Source organism: Scophthalmus maximus, chromosome 21 (genome assembly GCF_022379125.1).
Source record: "Scophthalmus maximus strain ysfricsl-2021 chromosome 21, ASM2237912v1, whole genome shotgun sequence".
In the NCBI taxonomy this organism is placed as follows: Eukaryota; Metazoa; Chordata; class Actinopteri; order Pleuronectiformes; family Scophthalmidae; genus Scophthalmus; species Scophthalmus maximus.
In genome coordinates this window covers 2539305-2566242 of record NC_061535.1, presented here as the reverse complement: position 1 = coordinate 2566242, position 26938 = coordinate 2539305, and the positions used below count along the sequence as shown (strand labels likewise).

The 26938-nt window shown below is 47.8% G+C and overlaps 1 protein-coding gene across 1 annotated transcript; it reads left to right on the top strand.

Moving 5' to 3' along the window:
* The first annotated feature begins 679 nt into the window (after positions 1-679).
* On the top strand, positions 680-25445 carry boc (BOC cell adhesion associated, oncogene regulated). Its single transcript, XM_035619519.2, has 18 exons — positions 680-958; positions 12896-13023; positions 13169-13441; positions 17032-17178; positions 18115-18258; positions 18722-19015; positions 19889-20161; positions 20247-20515; positions 20620-20785; positions 21403-21468; positions 21776-21985; positions 22347-22522; positions 22630-22852; positions 22946-23131; positions 23228-23439; positions 23560-23648; positions 23922-24070; positions 24416-25445. Exons 2-18 carry the CDS (start codon positions 12912-12914, stop codon positions 24583-24585), a joined length of 3159 nt encoding a protein of 1052 aa, XP_035475412.2. The 5' UTR covers positions 680-958; positions 12896-12911; the 3' UTR covers positions 24586-25445.
* Positions 25446-26938: the final 1493 nt, after the last annotated feature.

Sequence of the window (26938 nt, the reverse complement as noted above, 5' to 3'; positions counted from 1 at the left end):
CCTGTGATCATGGGAACAGTCAGTTATTAATGAACTGGACAGGAGCTCGGCTTCAAAGTGTGCTGATTGAAGCGGTGAGGAGAATTCCCAAGCACAGGAGCGCGGGGTTTTTCGAGCCGTGATCACTCTGGTATGGAATGGCTGTCAGTGTGTGTGTGCGTGTGCGTGTGTGTGTGTGTGCGCGTGTGCGTGTGTGTGCTCCACCAGAACACAACACAACGCAACACAACAGAACTGGGCCCTGCACAGCTGCACTGGAGGGCCTGCAAGGCCTCAATGGACGGAGGTCAATACAAAACTCTGTGGGGACCAACGCATACCAAATCAGGGGGAGCAGGAGGAGGGGGAGGGGGCGGGGGCGGGGGCGCACCCCCCCTTCCAGGACACCGTAGTTTTCAGGACATTAAGTTTTCCGAAAGTTTTTTCCTGAGCAGATAAACCTGTTTGCGCATCACAGGCACCAGTACCATGGTCTACTCTGACTGACCACTTCTGGTGCGTCGGGGGGGGGGGGGGGGGGTCCGCACCCTCCAAGGGAACGGCGGCGCAGTATTCCTGCTCTGGGACTTTTTTTTTTTTCCCTTTTTTTTGTTGTTTTCGGGAGCCAGTCCCCATTGTTCAGACCCCTCCTCCTTTGCTTGGCAAAGTGGGAGGCGCCCCCGAAAGGCGTCGCGAAAGGGAGAATTGTTTGGGAGCTCAGTCATCCAAAAGACGGCCTTTCAGTGCGAGAGCTTTTGGGGGGAGCCGAAGGGAAAATGTCGGTGGCATCGCAGTAAATTACCCCCCTCCGCAAAAAAAAAAGAAAAGAAGGAAAAAGAGAAAGCGGCGAGGGGAAACGGAGAAGTGGGAGGAGGAGGGGGAGCCCGTCGCCGTTGGGACTACAACTCGCCACAGAGGAGACGGAGAGGCCGAGAGGAGAGCGGGCGGCGGCAGCGGACCAGGCGAGCCCTTTCTTCGGGTGAGTGTTCCGCGTCCACGTCGAGCAGCAGCAGCGCCTTGTAAGAACACACCAACACGTGCGAGGCGGGCTGGAACTCCACGTAGAGAGAGAGAGGTGTGATCCATACGATCTTCTCTTGGGGCGTCGGTGACAACTGTGGCGATAGCTCCGCGTTTGTTTCAGTTTATTTTCAATTCTGGGCTCACGGGTTCACATTGAGACTTGTCGCTACGACCCCCCCCCCCCCCCCCCCCGGATCACCTTTGTTCGGATGGAAGCGTGTGTTTTGGAGGGGGGGGGGGTTACTTGTAGTAAGAGAAGTTAACTTTCCCCTCGGACGCAGCCTGTTGTCGATTGGACGAGCTCCGTCTCCTGTTCTTCTCCAAACCCGGTTCTCGCCTTTCTGTCCGCCTCGACGCGCTGCGTGCGCCCGGTCGGTGTGACACGTCGCACAGACTCTCTGCTGAGTGTGAGTGTGTGTTTTGAAAGACTTGTGTGCGCTTTTTCTTTATTTCCGCGGGGGAGAGATGCGTCCTGCGCCGTGCAGGCCGCAGCCTATAGTCCCGCTGCTGCCATGGGGGACGGGGGGGACGGGGGGGCAGCGGGACACTGTCCCCCGGTCCGGCTCCTGCTGTAAGGCCACACAAATCAAGAGTTCGTGTCGGAACGCATGATGTTTTCAGCCGGTTTCCTTTAAGAAATCACTTTCTCCCGACGGTGCTTGTCGTGAAAAGGGGGGAAAAAACCACCCCACATGGCAACACAGGTTGCCTGTTCCACATTACACGCCGTGGACCGGTTGTCGTGGAACAAACACATCCCCGCGTGTATTATTGTGTCCTCACCCCCCGGAGACCAGAAGCAGAGGGGAGGGGGGCCGCAGGAACAGCCGCAGGGGCTCAAGTTTCCAACCCCCAGGTGTCGTGTTGTTGTTGGTGGTGTGTGGATTCTACATGTACAGCCTCGCATGCTCGGAACCTGCGACAGACGCGGTCTGTCCAAGTCCCTTGGATTAAAAGTGGAAGCGAATGGCTCCTCCAATTAGGCGCACCGATTCTGAGGAGCCTTTTCTGTTGTTGTTGTTGTTGTTGTTGTTGTTGATCATCATCATCATCATCATCATCATCTCTGGCCGGATGGAAGTTGAACTAATTGATTTCCGTCTGATTGTCTGCCTGTTTCTCTCACCGCCCATGGGCTCCTTTGATCAAGGATGTGATGATGGCTGGATGGGAAACACAACTGCTGGGAGTTCACAAGCAATTTTACATGAGCTCTGTGCTCATTAAAAGCATACTTTTGTATTCAAATGAATTTATTTGGAAACTATTATTTGTAACATATAGGAGATGAAATACACGACAAATCAAGACTCGATTCATATCTACATTCCACACTTTCAAGTCCCTCTAGAAGTATCATAATACCATTGTTTTGGTAAATTCAGGATATGAAAATCAACGACATGCTTTCAGACTCCTGTCCGTTGCCAAAACATCACTTATTGCCGGGAAGTACGGAAGTGGCACTGTTGATACTCCTCTAAACCGAAGCTCAAAAAGGATCTGCAATTTTTTTAGCAAGATGTTCAGTGCTAAAATGCCAAACATCCCCATAAGTCCAGCCTCTGAAATATAAGAATGAGCTGGTTTTTCGTTGTCATCAATGGTGGCAAACTGAATATCTTTGAGTTTTGGACTGGCACCCTCGCATTTTGCACATTGGTTAGAGGACACAGGTGATCGTCAGGCCAACTAATAATGAAAACAATCGTTAGTTGCAGTTGGAATATTACAAAGTAGACAAAGTAATCCTTTACTGGATACAACAGGTACACCATAACCCCCCTAATATTATGTTTTTTCTTCTCAGGCTGTTGTGATGAATGAAACACTGTGAGAATAGAGACCCAGGCCAAAACAACTAGTAACTAGAAGTAGAGAAAACTGCCTTTAAAGTCCTGAAAATCAGGACGGTAAAACTAACTTTGTTGTCTTTGGGGTACAGGCTGCGATGTGATTTGTGACCAGGCAGAGTTTCACAGTGGTGCCTGATCGCGAAACTGCATCTGATCGATCTTTGTTTCCTGCCAAACAGACGGTCAGCGGAATTATCTGGTGGATAGTTTTTTCATCGTATGTGGTTTCACCTTGTAAAGAAAAGTTACTGTGTGGATTTGGGTGCGCAGCCAATAGCAATAAGTTTCTTGCTCATATATTAGTTTGGTTTTCAAACTCTTTCAAACTCATTTACTCTGCCCTATACTGAAGTGTGATGCAATACATGAGCAGGAAGGATAGGATTTAACTTGTTTGATTCTTGCCTGGATGTAAATCAAAGTCTTTAAATGGAGATGGATTTCAAGATGCATTTTGAGATTATGAACGCCCAGTCGTTCTACATAGGATCGCTGCTACTGCTCTGGTCTCATGCTGGTTCCCAAGTTTTTAATGTGGTGCTAAAAAGCTGCGTTGTTGTTGTAAAGGGCATGGCACTGGTGTAAATTGACAATGGAGAAGGGGGAGAGAGAAAAATCCTTCCTGAGGGCATGCTTTCATCTCTGTGACAGCGGGTACACTCATGCAGTCATAACGGCTTTCAGGCGGACTATGTGGGCCTTCACTACAAGTGTGTGTGTGTGTGTGTGTGTGTGTGTGTACGTGTGCATGCAGGTTTTTGTGCATGTGAGTGACAGTTCCTGTCCAATCAGGATTATCTTTCCACTGGAATGTGTTGCTTGTCATTTTGGTCCTCAACCAGGCTCACCTGCATATGCTCGTTTTAGGATTACTGAAAGGGGTGTGTGTGTGTGTGTGTGTGTGCGCGCGCGCGTGCGAGCGAGCGAGAAGGGGGCAGTTTACACTTTATAATTTAGCAAGAGTTTTTCTGGATTATTTTCATGAACTGGCACGGAGCGCGCTCGTCGTCTCATTTCCCAGAGCCGGACATTATTGGCCCGTTGACATGCGGTGCATTAGTCCTCCGTGCTGACAGACTGGAGGCTGGGACGCGGGGCCTTGTGCCCCTCCCGGGAGGGGGTTTCTGTGTCCAGTCGGACATAGGATAACCAGAGAGGGACACCTGGACCGGCAGGTGGCCGGGGTCCAAGCCCCTCCCCTGGGGCTGCATACCTCTCTCCTCATGATCCTCCCCGTCAGCCAGGACCACAGAGAGAGAGGTAGGAATGTGAGGTTTAAAAAAAAGAAGAAAATAGAAGAAACAGTGAAGGAGAAAGTTCTGACCGAGTTGGAAATGGTAATTAGTTTGTAGGACTCAACTAACAGGCCTGTCCTCAGTTAATGTGTATCATGAATAGAATCAGGCTTTCAGTCATTACTCTTGACCGTCTGATAGTGATCATCCAAAGTCTTAAAACCAGTGGAGTTGATTTGTTCAACTCCACCAAGTAAAAGTCAAGAAGCTCTTGAATGGATAATGAAGTTACCCAAACCATGCTCTCACTCTTTCTCTCTCTTTGACACACACACACACACACACACACACACACACACACACACACACACACACACACACACACACACACACACACACACACACACACACACACACACACACACACACACACACACACACACACACACACACACACACACACACACACACACACACACACACATCCTCGCAAACACACACACATCCTCGCAAACACACACACATCCTCGCAAACACAAACACACACGTTGTGAGTGTGCTGTGAGTGCTATTAGTTTATTGATCAACTCCAGACTTGGGTAAGAAAGCTGTGTGAGCGAGTGTGTGTGTGTGCAAACCAGATATTTGGACAAAGATTAGAGGGGTGTTATTACGAGTCAAAAGTAACCCAGACACACCAGTAGATCACTCTCACACACACACACACACACACACACACACACACACACACACACACACACACACACACACACACACACACACACACACACACACACACACAGACACACAGACACACAGACGGGCGTGAGGTTGCACTCTGACTGGAACTGCTCTTTTAAAGTGTCCACCAGACATTTATCCCGAATCCACAACAGCACAGGTTACAGCCCCTCGCACCTTTTCATCCTTTTCACATGCTATAATACGATTTTTTTTTTTTAAATGCATAACTGCGTTCTGTGTTCCTGTCTGGAGCATGTGCGAACGAAACCGCGAACGCACCAGAAATACAAAAAAAACCGTAAGGGAATCTTGCTTTGTGTTCTAGGGGCTTTATCCAGTGATCAGATTTTAAGTGTTGCCCCAGAGAGACGAAACTCATCATTGAAGAATGCCTAACTGGCAGGAGAAGACATGATTCAACAGAATAAATCACTGGGCACCAGATTAGTTAAGTTATTGGGGCCCGAGGTTATCACAACTGGAATTTTCCATCGACAGTGCGCCTCTGACTGCTGGCCAAAAATCGTGCGGCTGCGAAAGTTTCATTTAACGATATTTCGGAGCATTTCTCCCGTATGGGATAATGCACAAACGTGGCCTCTGAGTGACGGGACAAGTGGTAGCTCTGCTTTACCACATCTCTCTCGCACACGCACGCACACACGCGCTCACACGCGCAACTCCAGTGCTGAAAACTGAGAGCGCCCTTTGAAATGAGCCTCCTCCAGCTGTTTCTGCTCTTTAGAAACTCTTTGAGTCGCAGCGGATCCTGCTTTACGGCCGCGGACGAGCAGTCAGAAGTCAAAAGTCGGCCACACCATCTTGAGCGCAGTCGACGGGGCCCACGCCCTCGCTCACTGTTCAATTTCCTGCCCCTCTCTGTTTTACCAATTCCCACTCGTATCTGTTTTTCCTATAACTTTCTCCTCCGGACGTTTCGTATGACAGCTTTTCTCCATTCACTCACCCCCTCTCTCTTTCCTCCTTATCTCGATTTCCTAATGCCTCCTCATATCTGTTTTTCATATAATATTTCACTTTGCTCTGCTTTTCTCCTCCATCTCTCATCTCCCACTGAGAGTTGCGGGGCCAGACGTTCCCCCTCGCTCCCTCCCTCATTTTTTCCTCCTGGTTCCTGCTGAATAATGGGGAGAAATTGCTCTTGATTTATAATTGGTTCCATTCACTCTGATGCATGAGCTGCCAAAGGAGTTAGGGGGGCCCCTTCCACCCAACCCCTTAAACCTTCCCCACCCGCCCCCTCCCAAAATCGATGCAGGGACACAGGGAGCGGGCTGCAGATACATACAGCCACGAAACTCTCTGTATATGACTCGCATGCGTGTGTGTAGTTTGTCTTTCGGGTCGCGGATAAGTGGTAGCCCAGTTTTTTCTTCGCATGTTGACATTTGGTGTTGGAAAAACTTCCTGAGGTCTGCATATTTATGTGCCTCTGTGAGTATACTTTTACCATGTAATAGGAGTTTGTGTGATTGCTTGCATGTGTGTGTGCGCGCAGAGAGAGAGAGAACACAAGCAGGGAAAGAATGGTTGTGGGTGAAAGAAATATGTAACTGCATGCTCGTGTGTGTGTTTGTGCTACAAGTACAGTCAGTGAAACCCTGCGTACTAGTTAGTTTTCCCAATGGAGTATGGGACCAATTATGAGAGTGTATCTAATCCAGACTCTCTGTGGTCAGTTAAAACTTATTACAAACTGTCCACACTGATTCCCCATATACTTTTTGGATAGTGGAGTCTTTAAATATTTAGTTGTCATACCAGTATTTATTTTTGCCTGATGATTAAATGACTTACACAATCAATGAATTATCAAAGCTTATGTGGGCATAACACATGTACAGTGTGTCTTTAATGCATTGTTACAGATACATTTCTTATTTCACCCAGATATGATCTTATTCTAGTTTGTTATCTATTTAGCCAGGTAGCTAGACTGCAGTCTTCTAGCTGCCATATCCCTCTCTTCTTGTATCTACCTGGCCATCTTCATCATTTACTTTTTCCATCCACCCTTTCTTCTTTCCCTATAATCTATTTATCTGCTGTCCCCTCTTTCCTTCCACATAAAGTGAGGTCCAAAAGTCGGACAATGCTTTCCCTAGTGGTGTCAGACTTTTGTACCTCACTGTACCGTGGCAATCCATCTTTCTCTCTTTCCATCCATCCATTGTCACCCTTTTTTTACTTTCCTCTTTCTTCTAGCTCTATTCTTGTCTCTTCTTGTATCCATCCATCCGATGTGATTATGTGGTACCCACATCACCCTTTGGTGCATCTATCTGGCTTGAAGTCCCTCAGAAGCTGCGATGATGTGATCCCGTTCCCATGGCCCCCGGTGGGCACGCTGGCATCCCAGGCAGCTGTGTGTGTGTGTGTGTGTGTGTGTGTGTGTGTGTGTGTGTGTGTGTGTGTGTGTGTGTGTGTGTGTGTGTGTGTGTGTGTGTGTGTGTGTGTGTGTGTGTGTGTGTGTGTGTGTGTGTGTGTGTGTGTGTGTGTGTTCACCATGGCACCATAATTAGCTCTCCGTGGTTAATTCAGCTTCGTTATCTAAATTATGCAAATGCTGCGGTGCCTAATTGATTAGAACGCCCCCCTTCTTTCCGTCGCAGGGCCTTTCCAGATCCTTCTCCCTAATCCTCGGCGCTCTGTAGCTCGTTAGTGTCTGTATGGGGGGGTGGGGGGGCATATAGCTCGTTAATACTTTGTGAAGCGTGTGTGTGTGTGTGTGTGTGTGTGTGTGTGTGTGAGTATTATGAAGGATGAGGGGGTAAATTCTCAACCTCGTTAGGGATGCTTAGTCGCTTTTGATGTATAATTTCATGGCATGAGAACGAGCGATGCCTCAAGGGGAGGATTTGGACCGGCCCTCTTTCCACCTGTTGGGCAGAGCTTTCATGCCAAGATAAGACTCCAGGAGAGAAAGCCTGTCTGGGGGGGGGGCAGAGAGATGGATGGGAATAAATTTGGAATTTTGAGCTTTGCCAAGTTTTTTGCTTGTGTGAAGAACAACAGAAAAGATGGAACTCGTAAAATCAGATATGAAAGAATTGGACTTTTCGAATTACTAATCAATTCCAGACAATCCGTTTCAAGGTCCTTTTTAAAAAAAATCCTCCAGTGATCTCATAAAAGTGAGAGATGAACAATTGCACATTGATAACTGTGTGGAAATGATAAACAATTTCATAAATTTACTAATAAAAGGCAGACAAATGCCCCAGTCATATGTTTTTTATTGCTGTTAGACCATTGAGTAACGGAACTGATAAAGAACAAACTTGCCTTGTCTGCATTTAAGTGCTGAAACAATTTATTGATTAATCTTGCTTGTTGATAAAAAAAGAGAGTTTCCTGCGTATTTCTCTTTTATCATTGTTGATTGAAATAACTTGTAGTCTTTGAATGTCTCGTTGCTCTTTCCCTGCGCGATGGTCTGATGGCGAGGCGATTGGTTCTCGGTTTGTTAAGCAATCTCCGGAGGCCCTCCTCGTCCTCCGCTACGCAGCGCGAACCCGGGGGCCAGGGGCGAGTGGCCGGCAAACAGATTGACAGAGTGAGGGGAAAATATGTTGGGACACTCAGTGACGCTCTCTCAAACACACCCTCTCTTTGACGAAGCCCTGCTCTCTCGTCCCGCTCGCCTGCCAGTTGACATGCTCTCTATTAATTTGAGTCGCTTGCTCTGCTTTCTCAGCCAACCTCTCCACCCCCACCTCCCACCATAAACCCCCTTCAACCATCCCGCATCAATCCCCCGCCTCCACGAACTCTCCACATACTACCCTCAAACCTCTTGGTCATTGAGTCCCCCCCCCCCTTCTCTTTGGTCATTGAGCAAGGCCCATCAGCTCTTCCCTGGGCCCTTCAGAGTAGCGTCTCCCCTTTCTCCCGGGGTCCACGGGGTCTTTGTCCGTGCACCGGCTCACTGCTTTACAATGACTCTCCACTCTATTAAGGTGCGTTCTGCCTGTTAGCGTCGCCCTGGGCAACCGGCCTCCCGCATGGCAGCTATGCAGCATGGCATTGTGGGCCGCGGGCTCGAGCGGGGCAGTTGAACCCCCGGCACTCCTCACACTTGACACCGCATGTGTTTATCTAAAGGGGGGCTTTGTGGTGTTTGGAGAACCTTGATGGAAATGGGGGGGTGTAAAAAGACGTAAAACTGGGGAGGGAGGGGAAGAGGGGGAGTTTAGGGAGGTGATAAATATTCAACAGCTCAGCTCCTCAGAAGGAGTTACTATCCTGCTCCCCAATCCACCACCTCCTCCTCCGCCTCCCGTGTGTCCACTCCATGCCAGAAAGCAGATGGAATGTGAGCGGTCAGGGAGGAGGCTCCAGTCTGGTTTTATCCAATTAGCAGGGTTGTCAAAATGAATTTATCCACAGAGGCAGCAGGACAATGGGACCGGCAGTGGCCCGGGAGAACGAGGGGCCCCCGGTGTCTTTACTTAGCACGCTCACAATGAACTTCTGTCAAGTGACTCTCCACCGCCACGACACACAAGGCCCTCGGATACCTATACACTCGCGATGCATGTCTGCACACCACCGCCAAAACACCATCCCCTTCTACTCATGACAATATCCACTGTACACCACGTGAATTTACTCACAGACACCTGTGCTCTGAGCTTTGGCCTTTTTAGTTCTCTCCCCCAATTCGAGTCACAGGCTATTCAACACAAGTCCAAGTCAAGCCTTAAGTCCTCGAGGGGAGAGCCCAGTCAAGTTTTCACAAGCCAAATACGAGTCAAGATGCTCTTAGGTCTCTCAGTGCTGACCATTGAAGTAATAAAACCACTGGCTTGTGTTAATAATAGTAGAGATACAGCTATGCAAACCATTTCTCCCACAATACTGTGTTTGACACCTCTACCCTGAGTTATGTGAACTCTGATCTAATATCTGAGCTCTATTTTCCTTCTGCATGGAATTTATTGACACCATTGTTATGTAATGGTAACACGCTGGCATACTTAGAATCATTACCAACCGATTCTGATTCTTTTTGTTATGTTATTGATAAAGAAACGGTTAAAGCTTTTTTAAGATGCATGGCTGTACACGGCCCTACTGTTGTCGGGGGTGGGTATTGATGAATCAATCGCATAGTTCTCCTCAAAGCACTGTCACTGAAGTATGTTTTAATACCACAAAGCTGCTCACACTGTTTGCCATGCGGCGCTTTTCGTTGCTGGTAAGGGATAGAAGACACACACACACACACACACACACACACACACACACACACACACACACACACACACACTGCAATTTCTTGGCCCTTAATTTCATGGAGCTGTCTGAGTCTGTGCTCTGTTTTTTATCAGTCTCGCTGATGCGTAGGAGTCTCTCTCTCTCTCTCTCTCTCTCTCTCTCTCTCTCTCTCTCTCCCTCCCTCCCTCCCTCTCCGCCTGTAGCTTCTCTGCGATGGATGGATGGAAAAAGACGTAGATGGCTGGCCAGCTTTTCATCTTGTGGTAGGGTATCTGCTAAGCAAACACAGGACCCACCTGACTAATGAATCAGACAGACGGGCTCAGAGGAGTAAGGCTTTTTTTGGGTGGGGGCGGGGGGTGGCGATGATGTACGAGGGGCCTTCTCACGCTGCTTAAAAAGCAACGCTCTCGCTCTGTTTCTCTGTGCCCAGTGTCACTGTCCTATTTAAATTTTTTTGAAGAGAAAGAGAAAGAAACCGGACAGGTAAGAAGCGTCCAGGCTGAGGGAGCACGTCCCGCTGCACGTCCATTTGGCAGACTGACTGGTGTGGTTTACGGTCCGCGACGCTCGCAGTCGGGACAGGTGCTTGATACAGACGCTATGTGTCTCCTATGGGCAGCCGTCCCGGGGTTGTGTCCATACGGCGACTGGCCACAGAGGCCACAGGCCTTCACCTGTGCTCGCCCCTCATCCCACAGTAGCGTGCTGTTTGTTTACCGAGTCAGCCCAATACTGATGGGCCGCTCTTAGCAGACCAGTGAGTAAATTGAAACGGTACATGTATGTAGAGCTGCAATTTAGGATTTATTTTCATTACGGAAATGTCTCCTCTTTGAGTGCAGTGTTGTGTTTAAATGGCTTGTTCTGTCTGACTTCCTTTTACAAAGCAAATATATAGAAGTTACTGTGATGCAGAACTGAGAGAAGCAGCAAATCCCTGCATGTGAGAACCCCAGAGATGGCCAATGTTTGGCATTTTTTGCATAACCCAGCTTTTTTATTCTATTAACAATAAATCACATGACTATTTGTATAAGAAAGAAGTCGCTCACTGTGAGGAGCCAACAAGAGAATTATCACCAGACGCTTTTCCCCCTCGGCTCAACTGAGTGTTTCAGCATCTTCAAGGTCGGCGTTTTTCATTTTGGCCAGCAACTTGAATGTTTCGGTCCACTCACACATTGCTCTCATCAGCTTTTGTTTCCAGCCACAGCGAGAATCTTTTTTTTTTAAATACAATCCACTGCACTCTGCCTGTGCAGCAGCAAACAACTGGCTGGTGAACGTAGTGGAGCATTTAGCAGCTATAAAGAGCTGGTGGAGAACCAAACTGAGCTAAAAGCACAGAGAATATTGGACTTGAATACCTATGTTTTGCGGTTTATGTGTAAAAATGCAACAAGTAGGTCATATCAATGTTAAAAGCGATGGCACTGTTGTGTTTAGAGCTCATTTCTGGGGCCCACGAGCGGCACAAAAGTCTCTTAATGAATAAATAAAATGACTGTCGATTCACCGAGTGACTAATTGTCTAATAGTTGGTAGTTTTCCTGCTGTTCCACGTGGTGAAAATTAGTCTAAAACTTGTTCAGACACCTAAATGATCTACAATTAAAACCTAGTGGGGTTAACGTGCGGCCTGGTGTGTCAGTTGTGTTATTTAAAAGCTGCTCCTCCACCAGCGTGCTGCTTTGCTCTTTTTCAATAAATGTGCCGGGCGGCAAAACTGCTCCCATTAGATGAAGAAGTTGTGCTGTAAGAGTTTCCATTCTCTTACTGTCCTGCTTTGGCCCCTGGTGTGTTTAGTGCGTGTGCGTGTGTGTGCTTGTGCTTGTGCTTGTGTAGTCCCTCATCTCTGTGCTTCATTAATCACTGCCTTGCCATAATAAGCTCCGAACAAATATGTATGAGAAAGTTGTGTGCTGCTCCAATTTCTACCTTTGCGACGCGGGACAGTATTTGCCCTATCCCCTGTGCATGTTCGGCGACATGTCCTGTATGTATGTGAGCGAGAGGAGGGGTGGGGGGGACGAGAGAGATTCAGTTTTGCAGGACCACCCTCCTCATTCTGACGGGAAGTTGTTAGTTTAACCTGACAGGAAAGAATTCGGGAAACTTGGCAGCAAACGACAAGGGAGAGAGAAAAGCTCCTCTCTCTACATTAACTGTTAATAGACTGACCATCGTCTCCAGTTTCCTCCCAATACGCACTGCACGGACTGCACTCAAGTATGAACGAGCCCACGCGTCTCACACACACATGCACGTTGCTGTGATATATATCCCCCTCCCTCTCCTGCCTCTCATTAGCTGCTCTTTGTCCCGACCCTTTAATGCAGCCTGTGTTTTTTTCCCTTCTCCCTCCTTCTAGACCGCCTCACCTGTATCCCTTACACCTGAGCGGGAAGGTGGAGGGGGTCGGGTTACAGCCCGCAGAATGAGGGGCGCCCCTTTTATGAATGCAGCCTGGCTGGGGTGCGGGTGGGGAGATGGGGTCAGCGGTGAGATGGGGGCTGGCAGAAAAGAAAGGCTTTATTTGTGTCTGAAGTTTTGGCTGCCGAGGGTGCTGCAGAGTGCTCCACCTCGCCCGGGTTGTGTTTCGTTAATGTTTGCGTGTGCGCGTGTGTGTGTGTACAAGTAAGATGTAAGCAAGGGGGGGGTGTATGTGTGAAATGAAGATTTAATGTTTGTATGGATGTTATGCATGTGTTTGAGTGTCCATTTCAGACAGAAGAAAATTGTTTATGCTGTTTATCTGCGTTCACCAGGCATGTGAATGACTCTAACCTCCTCCTGTGTGTGTCTGTGTTTCAGGGGCAGTGTATGGAAGATGTCTGGAAAGAGAGACTGGACTCCGTGGACGAAAAAGAGAAGGGCCCCAGTGTTGTGTGCTCTGGGTGCAGTGCTACTGTGCTGCCTGCAGAGCGGCGCCTCTGTCTCCGGTGAGTAGACAAAATGAGATGTGATAATCCTGTTTTTTTTAAGGTTACCATTTGTATGCATCAAACTTATCACATGCTGACTTTTATGAAATTGAAGAAAACCTTGCTTATCTGCGTCTGTGTGTTTGTATTATTGTTTGTTCAGATGAGGTCCCTGTGTTCACCGCGGAGCCCGTGTCCGTGGTGCAGAAGTTTGGAGGCAGCGTGACCCTCAGCTGCAGCGCCCGACCGGCCTCAGCCAACATCAGCTGGCGCCTCAATGGCCAGGAGCTGGTGGACGGGCACCTGGGCGTGTTGCTGGGCCCCACCGGCCTGTTCATCCCCGCGCTCTCCAACGTGACGCTGGGCAGATACCAGTGTGTGGCCAGCACCGGAGCCGGAGCCCTGGCGAGCGTGCCAGCCAACGTCACCGCTGCCAGTGAGTAGCCACCCACACGGAGCAGCAACACACAAACACACATAGCCCCCCCCCCCCAACTTGGTCCCTTTTTTGGTTTGTCAAAGTATCCAAAGAACGCCTTTGACTTCATTTTCTTCAAGTGAAACAAAAACAGTGAAGAGGCGGTATTTGTTAGCTTATGACCTTCAGCATCACAACACTGTAAACCTTGTACTTTTCCACTTGTACTTGACGCAGGTCAGAGTCAGATGATGACAAAGGTCCAGCTGCCGCTTTTTTGCGCTCATGATAGGAAACTGTTGCACATCATTGATTAGAGACATAACCGGTTAGTCAGATGCTATTTGTTAATTCTTTTCACAACAGCTGTATCATATTGATCTAATGGAGTTAAAGTGAATTATTCTCCACGCCGACGTTTTTAGTGCTCTGCCGGTCTGAGTGTGTGTTGTTATATTTGATATGCATCTTGGGACTCTCAGGAGGGGGGCCCCGAAGCTGTGTAACCTGAGTCGTAGGAATGGAAGGGACCCGGGGGCCAGGGGGGGCCAGTCAGAGCAGCGAGAAGGGACCAGAACTCAGCCTGCCCCCCCCCCCCCCCAATACCTCCACCGGCCCCTTTTCTCCCCACAACACCACATTCCTCTCCACAGGCCCCGACAGCAGGGCTCGCCAGAAATGATGGCCCCGTAATTGGGTAGAGGGTTGGGGGAAGTGTGTGTGTGTGTGTGTGTGTGTGTGTGTGTGTGTGTGTGTGTGTGTGTGTGTGTGTGTGTGTGTGTGTGTGTGTGTGTGTGTGTGTGTGTGTGTGGGTGTGTGGGTGTGTGTGTGGGTGTGGGTGTGTGCCTGACTAGAACACACCATTAGGTAAAGAAGAAAAAAAAGGGGCTGCCTTAACTGTATTGTTTTACGTGTAGTGATGTGTGCGGCTGCCCCTTTGCTCGAGAAAGTGTTTGAGGCCAGTCAAGACAAGAACCCCGCACAAGATGAGACGTGAGGTCACATTCTCCGTTTCCTCGAAGCACCTCCGTAGCCTGACACACACTCGCATTTCTCTACCCTCACACGTTTCTCACTCCGCACCCTGTCACTCCCCCCCCCCCCCCTTTTATTATCTTCCACTTTCCCCTCCTCTTTTGTTATCTTCACACCGTGTTCTCATTTTTCCTTCTCGTTTCTGCTGAGTGATATTTTGTCAAGCTGTGATGACGAGGGAGGTCGGAGCACATGTACGAAGGCATTAAAAGTTATTGATAGCTCCAATAGCGGGTGAATCGTGTTGAGATAACCACATGCGGAGCCAGACTGCCCCCCAGCCCCCCAACTTCTCTAATTTAATAACGTCTTCTCCTCGGCCACTCCAAACTCCCTGAGGAATTGTTCCATGGGGAGTGTGTACGTGCCTGTCTTTCCATATGAGCCCTCTTTAGTTTTGTGCACATGTTTTTTTCGTGATCGGGATAGCTTGATTCCAGACCCTCCATTCCGATCCCGCTCTGAAGACTCTGTGCTTTTTTGGCACCAGTTAAAAGCTCCTTGCTTGAATTCTTTTCGCAGACAATCACCCTCCCCCCTTTTTTTTCTTTTTTTTTTTAGCTGTAGGAAACATAGACGTGTATCTGCAAAACGTGGGCGCGCGCTCAAAACGTTGCACAAACACGTTGTAATTCAGATACGCACAACACGCAGGGCCTCCTACTGCTCCACATAAAGATGATGAATGTACTGTCTCTCCAGAAATTTTTAAGTCGGCCTTGCCAAACAGCCCTGGTACGGGAGGTCTGCTTCACTTTATGAATACCATCAATCCTCCATTTCTGCCGGATGAACACACACACACACACACACACACACACACCCCTGAGAGGCACACATGCGGGGTTGTTGCTGTAAAGAATGCGGGACGGTGGGGGAGTCGGGGGTTTAAAAGTTATATATTTTGTTTCTTTTAAAGGAGGATATTGGGAGAAGTAGGCAGAAGGATGAAGGGTATGTAGGGGGGAGGCAGTGGGGGGGGGGCGCTGTAAAAACAGCACCTGATTGATTTAGCAAATGGAGCGCTCACACTCTTTAACACTCACACACACACACGCACGCACGCGCGCGCGCACACACACACACACACACACACACACACACACACACACACACACACACACACACACACACACACACACACACACACACACACACACACACACACACACACACACACACACACACACCACTTAGGTTGACATGTCCTGGCTGGGATTCCCATCTTTCTGAATAAGAGCTGGGACAGTCGGAGTTGAGTGTCTAGACCCTGAAATGCCCCCTTTTCTGCCATTAACCCCCCACACCCCCAGACACGGGGACAGATCCAGGACGCATGGTGAATAAATCAGTGTCCCGCAGTGAGGCTGTTTGTTCAGCGCGTTGAGTAAATCACTGTGATGTCACTATCAGTAGATACCACTGCCCTAAACCAAACGTTGCTTATTGAATTAGAGCTGTATACAAAGTCTCATCAGCTGACTGTGTGTGTGTGTGTGTGTGTGTGTGTATACCAGCAGCTCGTTCCTTCTTTTGCGGGGGCCAGTGTGTGTGACTGGTCCAAGAAAAACACACCGGTTATAGCACCTCTGGAAAGAATGGAGAGAGAGAGGCCGTGTTTGTTAAGAATGAATCAACAAAGGCTGGTGGATGTTTAATTGCGTTCCCGAGGAAGTTTTATTTATCTTTCATTTCACTGCTGGACTCCATCATGACAGATTTCTCCAGTTGTTGGTCTACTTTCTTTTCCCCCTCCTGTTCTGCTCCCTTTACTTTTTTTTCTTCTTCTCTCAGTCTCATGCTTCGAATCTCTAAAATGGCAGCATATCCCCCACTGCGATTTTTCTTTCCCCCCTCCAGCCTCTTAAGAGCAGAGTATTGCTGTTTCCTGCCGGAACCCAAACTGGATATCTTTCTCTGAAACTTTATAGGAGCGGACACCTCTCACCTTTGACCTCGTGGCCAGGCCTCGGGGCCGCTCAGGTGGGGGGGGGGGGGGGGGGGGGGTTAAGAAGGTCAGGGGTCAGATGAGTGTCTGCGTCGCGCAGACTGCCTGTCTCTGGGACACAGTTGCAGCACATGGCCCCAGTAATCTCGCTCCCCCGTTTCCCACAGAATCCAGGCCCAGTGTAATGTTGAACGGGATTAACTGCAACTACTTGAATGTTACGGACACCACTCTTGAGGTTTTGGCCTTATCCGATGTGACGTGAAATGAGCACAGCAGAAAATTAGCCAGTGTGCCTTTAATAAGACAAATTGTGCCATTTTATAGTCAGATCGTGTTGAGACAAAAGAAAAAAAAGACTAAATGGGGGTGGAAGAGGTTTTTATTTCACAGAGGGCTCAAAAGAGAATTTTTGTGGGAATGTGCATACGAACAATGGGCTGATGGGAAGGGACACCCGATATGGATACAGCACAATACCTTTCTCCCTCTAAAACTGAGGCCTGACTGGATACATGGTACACTCAGATGTGATTCATGGTGTGGCAGGACGATGAAAGAATGGTGAACTGAAGTTCTGCGGCGCAACGACACTGACCTCTCTCCCTCTGCTGTCTTTTTTCAGAGTTGCGTGACTTCGAGCCAGACGACCAGCAGGAGATTGAGGTGGACGAGGGCAACACGGCGGTCATTGAATGTCACCTGCCCGAAAGCCAACCCAAGGCTCAGGTCCGCTACAGCGTCAAGCAGGAGTGGCTGGAGACGTCCAAAGGTGCAGAGCTGCTTCATTTCATCACCATCTCCCCCAGTATCCACTGTCTCCCTCCCTCTCTCCCTCCCCGTTGATTACCATGCTATCTTCGTGATTTGCCGGAATGCTCTAATCCCACTATCTGACCCATTATAAAGCCAGTGATAAGGGCACTATCTCGAAAGTTGAAACACGGGGAATGCAGTTGTTTATTTTTTTATAAAACCATTTACTCCTAAGTTGCCTGGAAGAGAAGAAAGGCTCCTGTGGTTTGTGTCTGGTATGCTGATGATGCCTGGGAGCTGTAGGTACTGATATCTGCAGCTTATCTCCCAGGAAATGAATACCACATTGACAAGCATTCATCATCTCCTTGCTCCTTGCGGTTCGGGCTCCGGGGCGCCGCCCTGTGGCCGCTGGGCAGCAGTGCAGACGTGCACTAGATTTGGCACACGGGAAGCGTGTTACACGCAGTGTTTCACAATGTGGACTTGATTTTTCTTTGTCTTAGTCACACCCCTTTATTAATTATTTTACATCTATTTTCTCCGGTATCCCTGCATCAAAGTTTAAAAATAAGTAATATTTGCAACGGTATTGCTCGTCTGGTCCTCTGTGAATTCTTTGTGCCGCCCTGCACATTTGCTCTCAGGTGTGTACGAACTGTTTTGCTGCACAACACTGACATATGGGAATTGCATATATGTGCATACCACATTTTCCCACTGTGCCTGTCTTGATTTTTTTTTTACCCTGGGACCTTAATTACACGTCATATCTCTCTCCCCTGGTTTCATGTCTACCTCTGAAAGGTTATTAAAAAAACAATCTGTATGCCTTTTGATTCATTTCTAAAACTGCCCGTACAGAAGCTGTAATTGGCCATAAGTGATTCATTCATGGGGTCTGTCAGGTCGTCTGAGCCCACTCTTGACATAGGTTTCCTTCTCCCTGCAGGGAACTACCTCATCATGCCGTCAGGGAATCTGCAGATAGCCAATGCCACGCAGGACGACGAGGGGCCTTATAAGTGTGCTGCGTACAATCCCGTCACCCAAGAAGTCAAAACCTCCATCTCGGCCGACCGCCTGCGCATACGACGTGAGTTAATCGCCATTCTCTTTATCTTTAATTAACATAACTTGTTCTCACGAAAATACATTTGAAAGACGTGTGATTGGATCAAAAGGGTCATACTGAAACGGTCCCTGCTAATTTTATTAAAAACTACATCAGAAAAAAAAACGTGAGCGATTATTAGAGAGCTTGTAACTCTGTACCGTAGGAACATGTGGCGCACACGTGTCTTTGCTTCGCCAGTCAGTGACTTTTATCTTTCGCATCTTGCCAGGATACGTTTAGTCACAGGAGACCACGCGCACGGTTCCAGCTTTTGCATCTTCAAAGGCAAAGATGAAAGTGCTTCGACTTCACATTGTGATTTATTTTCATTAAAATGGTTTTAGCCACAACAGGTGGACAAGAAATCTAAAGAAATGTGGAGAATGATTGGTGGGAAAAGCACAATCATATTCATTTTCCGACTGTCCCCGTCTTTTCCCAGGCTCCACCTCAGAAGCGGCGCGCATCATTTATCCGCCGGCATCCCGCTCCATCATGGTGACCAAGGGCCAGCGGCTGGTGCTGGAGTGTGTGGCCAGCGGCATCCCCACCCCGCAGGTCACGTGGGCAAAGGACGGGCAGGACCTGCGCTCCCACAACAACACGCGCTTCCTGCTCAGCAACCTGCTGATCGACGCCGTGGTCGAGGGCGACTCGGGGACATACATTTGCCGGGCCGACAACGGCATGGGCTCGGCCAACGCTGCAATGGTGCTCTACGACGTGCAAGTGTTCGGTAAGTGATCTCACGTTGTGTTGTGTTTTGTATAATTTGTCCTTCACATTTCTGTAAAGGCTTTTCACAGTGAGTTTGTTCATTTGACGCTACAAGGATTTTTTGTTATGGGTCTAATAGTTTGACTGACTCCTGTGTACAGGGGGGTCTCTCTCTCTCTCTCTCTCTCTCACTCTGTGTGTGTGGCATGCAAGCTTTTTGTTGTGTTAGAGAGTGGTGGTGGAGACAGAGACCTCTATTCTGTAGCACAACTTGATTGCAAAGTTATGGATGACTGTTTTTACAATGATTTTCTCTGCGTGTGTATCTGCCCCCGTGTGTGTGTGTGTGTGTGTGTGTGTGTGTGTGTGTGTGTGTGTGTGTGTGTGTGTGTGTGTGTGTGTGTGTGTGTGTGTGTGTGTGTGTGTGTGTGTGTGTGTGTGTGTGTGTGTGTGTGTGTGTGTGTGTGTGTGTGTGTGTGTGTGTGTGTGTGTGTGTGTGTGTGTGTGTGTGTTTTGTGGGCTTGTTGCTCTGCAGCTGGCTCTAATTAAAGCCAGAGAGCTGCTGAAGCTATAATGAGCTCTGTCTTTCCCTTATTCACAAGCAGCCAACCATCAACTAGCTGGCTTACCCTGCCAGGCTCTACACGTCCTCCCCTTAGTCATATAGCCTACGCACGCACTCACACACGTGATTTTACACACGTGCTCTTACGCACAGCAGAAATGATTTAATGGAAATCGGTGGCTTGACTTATTTAACAAGCAATAACACCCAAACATGAGCCGTGAGCATTTTCAGTTTCTTCTAAAATACAGTTTTTGGACTTGTTGGGATCGGCCTCCGCAGTCCGTCTCGGTCTCTGACTCGGTTTCCCGCGCTCGTTTCCTGCAGAGCCTCCTCAGGTGACTGTGGAGCTGCAGCAGGAGGAGGTCGTGTACGGAGAGACGGTCCGCTTCACCTGTCAGGCCCGCGGCAAGCCGGCTCCGTCGGTGATGTGGCTCCACAACGCCACACCCCTTCCCCTGTCTCCTCGTCACCGCCTCACCAACAGGGGGCTGCGCGTCTCCAACGTGGGCCCCCAGGATGACGGGCTGTACCAGTGCATGGCTGAGAACGGTGTGGGCAGCTCGCAGGCCTCTGCTCGCCTCATCACCGTATCATCCGGTAAGTCACAAAGTTTAGTTAATTGAGGGATTTGATGTCATTGTATTCCACAGCCATTAGATGTAATGACATTTGTTTTTTATAGGGATTTCAGCCAGGGGGAAGTTGCCCTCGATCTATCGGCCGCTCAGCCCAGACAAGGTGCTGAGAGAGCAGCCACCAGTGAGGCCCGGCGCCACGGGAGCCATGCTGCCTCTGGATTGCTCCGAGCTGCCGGGACAGATCCTTCCCGCCGACGCCCCCGTCATCCTCAGCCAGCCGCGCACGGGCAAGGCCGACTACTACGAACTCACCTGGAGGCCGCGGCATGAGCGAGGCGCCCCTGTTCTGGAGTACATGGTCAAATACAGAAAGGTACAACAGGAAGCGTATCATTGAGACAATCAAATGACGATTTAGCTTCTTCATACTCACACCTGTGCCGTTTTCTGTGTTTGTAATTGATCCCTCTGTCTCAGTTTGGAGACCCTCTAGCAGAGTGGACCTCCAGCAGTATCTCAGGCTCTCTTCATAAGCTGACGCTGGCCAAGCTGCAGCCGGACAGCCTGTACGAGGTGGAGATGACTGCCAAGAACTGTGCGGGCTTGGGACAGCCTGCTATGATGACCTTCAGGACCGGCAAAGGTACGGCACCGTCTGAGCACTTGTGAACTGTCCGGTAATATCGGTACTAGTCATGTTGATTTCCTGTAGTTTGACATTTCTGTTTTTGGGCCGGTGTATTTTGTTTTTGTCAAGACCTCCCATGTCGGTCAGGCTTGATAAAGCTCATTTCTTTGTGCCACAAAGCTCCTGAAAACGACTAAAAACTCATCAATGGGTAACTCTGTTATAGCGAGCGACATGTTCTTTTATTATGATGTACAGGGGCACTGTAGTTTTTTCGTAGTTTCAGGTACATGTGCCATCCTGCAGCTGTAGACATTAGCGTGCGTCAAATGTGGATTTCTCCACAGCTGAAAATAGTCCCCAACAAATGTCATTTCACCAGTCCAAATCAGGTTTGATTGAAAGCGACAGTTCCCAGTTTGAGACTGGAAAAAGCCCCGAGCTGTTTTTTCAAAGATGTGTTTCTTCTGTGGGAATAAATTAGTCTGTTGGAAAGTAGTGACAGACAGGATTTTGGTTAAATCAGGGCAATTATTGACAAAAAAATGTCGCCGGTCTTTTTATAACTTGCCTCAGAATACATTTGATGTCTTTAAATTCTGATTCGACTGTTGGTCTTCTTCTGTCTCCAGGTCGGAAAGGTCTAGGCCAAAACGATCCACCCAAAACTCCCGCGGTTCCTTCGCCGAGCCTCTCCCGTGAGTTTCCTGTAGTCGCTCTGCTCCTCTTATCTACAAAACTAACAACGACATTAACTTCCGCCGCAATAACTGTAACTAAATATTGCTTCAGTTTCCAAACTGCTAACCATTCTCCCTTATGACTAACATGAACGTTTCTCAATTTCTCTTTTCCTTTCTGTCACTGAAGGATGAGCTCTCAGTAAGTTGAATTGGGTGTGTTTTATTTTTTTCCCGCCTTCGTATGTTATAATTACAGAATGTTGTCTTGTGAGTTTATGTCTGTTGTTGTCCTCCATCTGACACCGCTCCTCCTCCTCTGCAGCTCCCGAGGCCCCCGACAAGCCCACGGTCTCCACGGCAACGGAGACGTCCGCCTACGTGACCTGGATTCCTCGCGGTAACCGCGGCTTCCCCATCCAGTCGTTTCGGGTGGAGTACAAGAAGGTGAAGAAGGCCGGGGAGGACTGGGTGACGGCGGTGGAGAACATCCCTCCGTCGCGGCTCTCGGTGGAGATCACGGGCCTGGAGAAAGGTTGGCACTTCAGAACTGCCTTCTCACTCACAGCAGTTAATTCTGTTTTGGTGGAGGTGTGGTGGGGGGAGTAGTAGACTGTCGCTCCACGTAATTACAGCGATGATGTCCTGCATCATTACATTCCCACGGCCCGTAAATTCATCAGCATAATGATTGTTGTTACAGTCATTTCGGTAATTGCTGCAATCAATCAAAGCCACGGCCGGGTCGCAATCAACATCATGTTTGCTGCGAGAACGAAAACACGAAGCAAACGTGAAAACAAACATCATTTGTAGGCAAACAATATTTAAACTTCATTCGGTGCGGCCTGCGCCCCTCAGAGACAGAATAGTAATGCGTCTCCGTCTCCCTGCAGGCACGTCGTACAAGTTCCGCGTTGTGGCAGTGAACGTGATTGGTTCGAGTCCTCCCAGTGCTCCCTCAAAGGCGTACACTGTGGTGGGTGGGAGGCCCCACGAGCGCCCCGTTGATGGACCCTACATCACCTACAACGAAGCCATCAACGAGACCACCGTCATTCTCAAATGGACGGTGAGTTGCTAGACGGAAAAAAATGAAGGAAGTGCTTGTCCACTTATTTGGGGGGACTTGTTTAAAATTAATTTTGAATTCAACGTGAATTATTTCCCTCTCAACAGTACACCCCTGTGAACAACACACCCATCTATGGCTTCTACATATACTACCGGCCCACGGACAGTGACAATGACAGCGACTATAAGAAGGAAGTGGTGGAGGGAGACAGATACTGGCACTCGATCACGGACCTGCAGCCGGAGACCGCCTACGACATCAAGATGCAGAGCTTCAACGAGAAGGGCGAGAGCGAGTTCGGCAATGTTGTGATCCTCGAAACGAAGGGTGAGGCAAATTCCAGTGCAACGTCATCCTAACGCCTTTTCAAGTCTGGGGTCTTGTTAACAATTTTCTTTTTCCTACTCTTTGTCCCCTCAGCTCGTCCTAATCACCAACGGCCCGATCCGTCGCGGACCCCAGACTCCGGCTTGGAACTCCCCAGTGGACTGGTGCCTCGGCCGGGCGACCTCCCCTACCTCATTGTCGGCATTGTCCTGGGATCCTTTGTCTTCATCATCGTCGCCTTCATCCCCTTCTGCCTCTGGAGGGCTTGGGCCAAGCAGAGTGAGTGCTCCTCGCGAAAAATCTCCTCAAATCTTTTTGCGGGAATCTAAAGACGTTGCCTCTTAATCCGTGCAATTCCTCATGTGCTCATTCCAGAGCAAACGTCCGACTTGTGTTTCCCTGCCGTGGCCGCCCCCGTGTCTTCCTGCCAGTACACCATGGTCCCCCTTCAGGGACTTTCCCTGGTTGGCCACTGCCCCCTGGATGCCCGCATGACTGCACCACATGGCATCTACCCTGCTAATGGGGAATACAATCCGAATGGCAAACCTCATCACCCAACACGTGGTCTGCCAGGGCTGCAGCAGGTAAATAACAGTGACTGAAGGCAGATTCAGGTTGTTACCAAGCCGTTATTGTTAAGAAATTTTTTTGCTTTTTTTAAATTGGCGTCTAATATATAATCGAAATGCCCTTGTGCTTTGCAGAGTGACGTGGATTGTGATATGGAGTGCGACACTTTGTTGCCACAGATGGTGTCAAACGGACATCTGCCCGTCTACCGCTACTCCACCAGGTACGTTTACACGTAAAACTCGTTTTCATATTTGATTTTAGTAGAATCTTTTACCTAAACTCCTGCCAAAAACAATCAGTTAAATAATTATTTTGATAATTCGATTTTGTTATTTTTACATATGTAAAACTATTCGGAAAGCCGAGTCATTAATGAGCCATTTTGAAAATGTCGCTTCGGACTTTTGTGAAAATGTCCTGCTCATTGTTCTCTATCCTGACATTTTACAAACTGATACTGATCATAAAATAAACTCTCCCTCATCTTCCTCAGTGGTCCAGATCACCACGAGGAGACTTGCTGTTTTCCCGATGACTCCACTCTGCATCTCCTCCATTCGTCCCATCAGCACCTCGGTTCACACGAGCCGGGAGGCGACGGGAGCTCCTGTGGTGGAGATGAAGCGGACGGCATCACTCAAAGTACGTGTGGAGTCTTTCATTAAAATCTGCTCATTGGAAGTTAAAAATTTGTCCTTCCAGTTAATTATAAAAAGAAAATTGGGAAGTAGCTTTTCCTCCTTTGGATTCCAAACATCTAGGTCTTTATGATGTGTTTGGCTTTAGATTTATAAATAAATTAAATTCATGATGGTGTGAAAAGCCCGTAAGTGGTCGGTTTGTTAGAGAAGATTTTGTCACACATCCTTACTGAACATTAAGTTTTGGCCACGACACTATCATTTTGAAACGCGGCACCTTTTAACACTGATCAAATTCAGCCGTATGTTTTGTGACCGGTGCTCTTCGCCTCGCGTCTCTCCGCAGAGTCCGTGTCCTTCCCCCTTTTATCTTTGGAGGACGAGGGGATTTTCACAACGTCCTCATCTGCGGCCACAACGCCGCAGTCGCAGGACACAGCGATACAGGAAGTGAGCATCCTCCTGAACGAGGCGAGCCCCAAGGACGAAGGGAGAGACGACGCGTCAGATGCATAAAAGACACTGTTGGAGCAAACAGAACAAAACAAAACAAGAGAAAATATTTATTTTTGTATTACAGATATTTATATATTTATGCCTTTGTACATAGCTGTCTGATTATACTGTATATAAGGTTATTTTCATATTGAAAAAAAGACTCTTTATTCATGCAACCCGCTCTCACTCTGCTGCGTGATGCTGAACTCTGTCTGCATCTCCTCAAGTCATTCCTCGTAGACCTCCACCCTCAGTGTTTTGGACCGTAGCTACTTAGCTTTACGTACGACAGAGTCAAAGGGACCAGTGAAATCAGTCCGATGCCGTCAATCGCGAGGTGCTTTCTTCGCCGTTGCTTCGTCACGAGATACGCCCGTCATTTTGTATAGCAGTAACACAAAACCTATTAAGCATTGTTCATCATTAACAAACTATAAATGTGTGTATGCAACATAAATCCTTCTGTTTCAGTAGTGTACAAGAGATTATATATATATATATATATTGTATAGTTATTTATTTTTTTATCTTGCGTTATAATTTTAAGTCACTGAATGGGAGAGATTCTGGAAAAAAAATCTTTTGAACTCAGTCATGGATAAGCTGAACTTTACACTGCATCCGCGTCCGTGTTTACTCGTTTGCTGGTGACCAGATGACAGCCAGGTGAGGGCGCTGTGACAGGTGTGTCAGTATTATTATTCCTCCCTCACAGGTCGGCGCAGCCAGTATCAAGTATTAGTCTTCTCCGTAGACGTCTGCAGTCAAAATGAAGGAGATCCCGAATCTACACGTCCCTTTTCTATGATATAGCCGTTTTATGGTTGCACATGCTGGAGCACTATTGCATGTAAATAAAAGCTTATTATGAATTCGGATCTGTGTGCTTGGTGTGTGTCTGTTCAGTTTTTGGGGGAATGATAAACCTAAACTTCCCTCAAAATCAAATTCCCTCCGAGCCACCAGGAAAAACATATCAAAATCCAAACAAGTCTAATGTCAAGGCAGGTGTTGCATTTTTGTGAGGTTTATTGTACCATTTTGGCAATCAAAAATAAAAAAAACATTTCACTTGCCCTGGTAATAAAATAACATGCCCTGTTGCCCCAACCACTATTAAATAAATGCATCCAAGACTACTCAGATCAACTAAACTAACCTTACAATTTCTATAATAAAAATAACAATAATAGAAAATGGCAACCAAATAACTAGTAAAGATATATATATTTTCTCAATATTACAAAAAAAACTAGTATTTCAGTTGGCTAAGGTATAGGAAGAATATTTCAGAGCTTCATCGGGATCCTTTTTATAGAAAATGTTTGTGCTTTGCACTCTAAGTTAAAACAATGTGCTTAACTTATAGGTTTCAACTCCATCTTTCCATCTCACACGGAGGTGGGGTCTCATACCGCACTAAAATGTAAAGAGCAACTGTTGGGAAGTGAAACACACATGGAATCAGGAATCATTATATGTAGACCTAATATGAAGGATATGAAATACAGTAATTTGACATGACCTCAGACAACCTTAGTGATGACAGATTGGTAAAATCCTCCCCTGCTCACTGACTGACAGGTGAATGTCACCCGCTCCTGGCCTCACAGGGCAGACATTCTAACATCCAAACTGGAGCTCCTTGAACTGGCGTTCTCGAGTAGGCCTGTCACGATAACAACTTTGTTGCATGATGTATATATTGTCCCAGAAATGATTCCCTTAAACAATTTTATCGTCATTTTAAGAGCATTTTTTGATACTGAATCATGTGAGCTTGCAGTATTGGTCATTGCTCGTGTGAGTACTGCCTACACGATTTGAGTTTCTGCTGAGAGAAATGTTATCCAAAGTTTAGGCCTCAGACAAAACAAGCAATTTGAAAACAGAAAAATACTACGAAATCCACCCCCCCCCCCCTTTTAAAATACATTTTATAAACCAAACCAGTAATTGATTAATCATACGACAATAGATAGAAGCAAGACTTGCTTGACTGTTGACATTCATTCTAAAGTCAACAAACACATGTACAGACACAATGGCTGTTAGAGGTCAATAAAAATAATTGAGTTCATATTCAGGTATCGTAAGATAAGTCGATACCGTTATTATCGTGACAGGCCTATAATCAAGGACTTTGGCAGGTGCAAGATGATAAAAGTCACAACAATGCCAGCATGTAGTCATGGAACTTAGAAGGTGTGCAGATAAGATCAAAGTGAAGATAGCTGTATGGTTACTGAGCACTTGTGTAATAATGAAGTGACTTTTGAGTATGCATGAACTTACATAGTAGTGAGCACTAGGTAGGTGTTACGGTTGGTGAGATTCCATTGCAAGATGGTTCAAGTGAGTGAATTCAAGC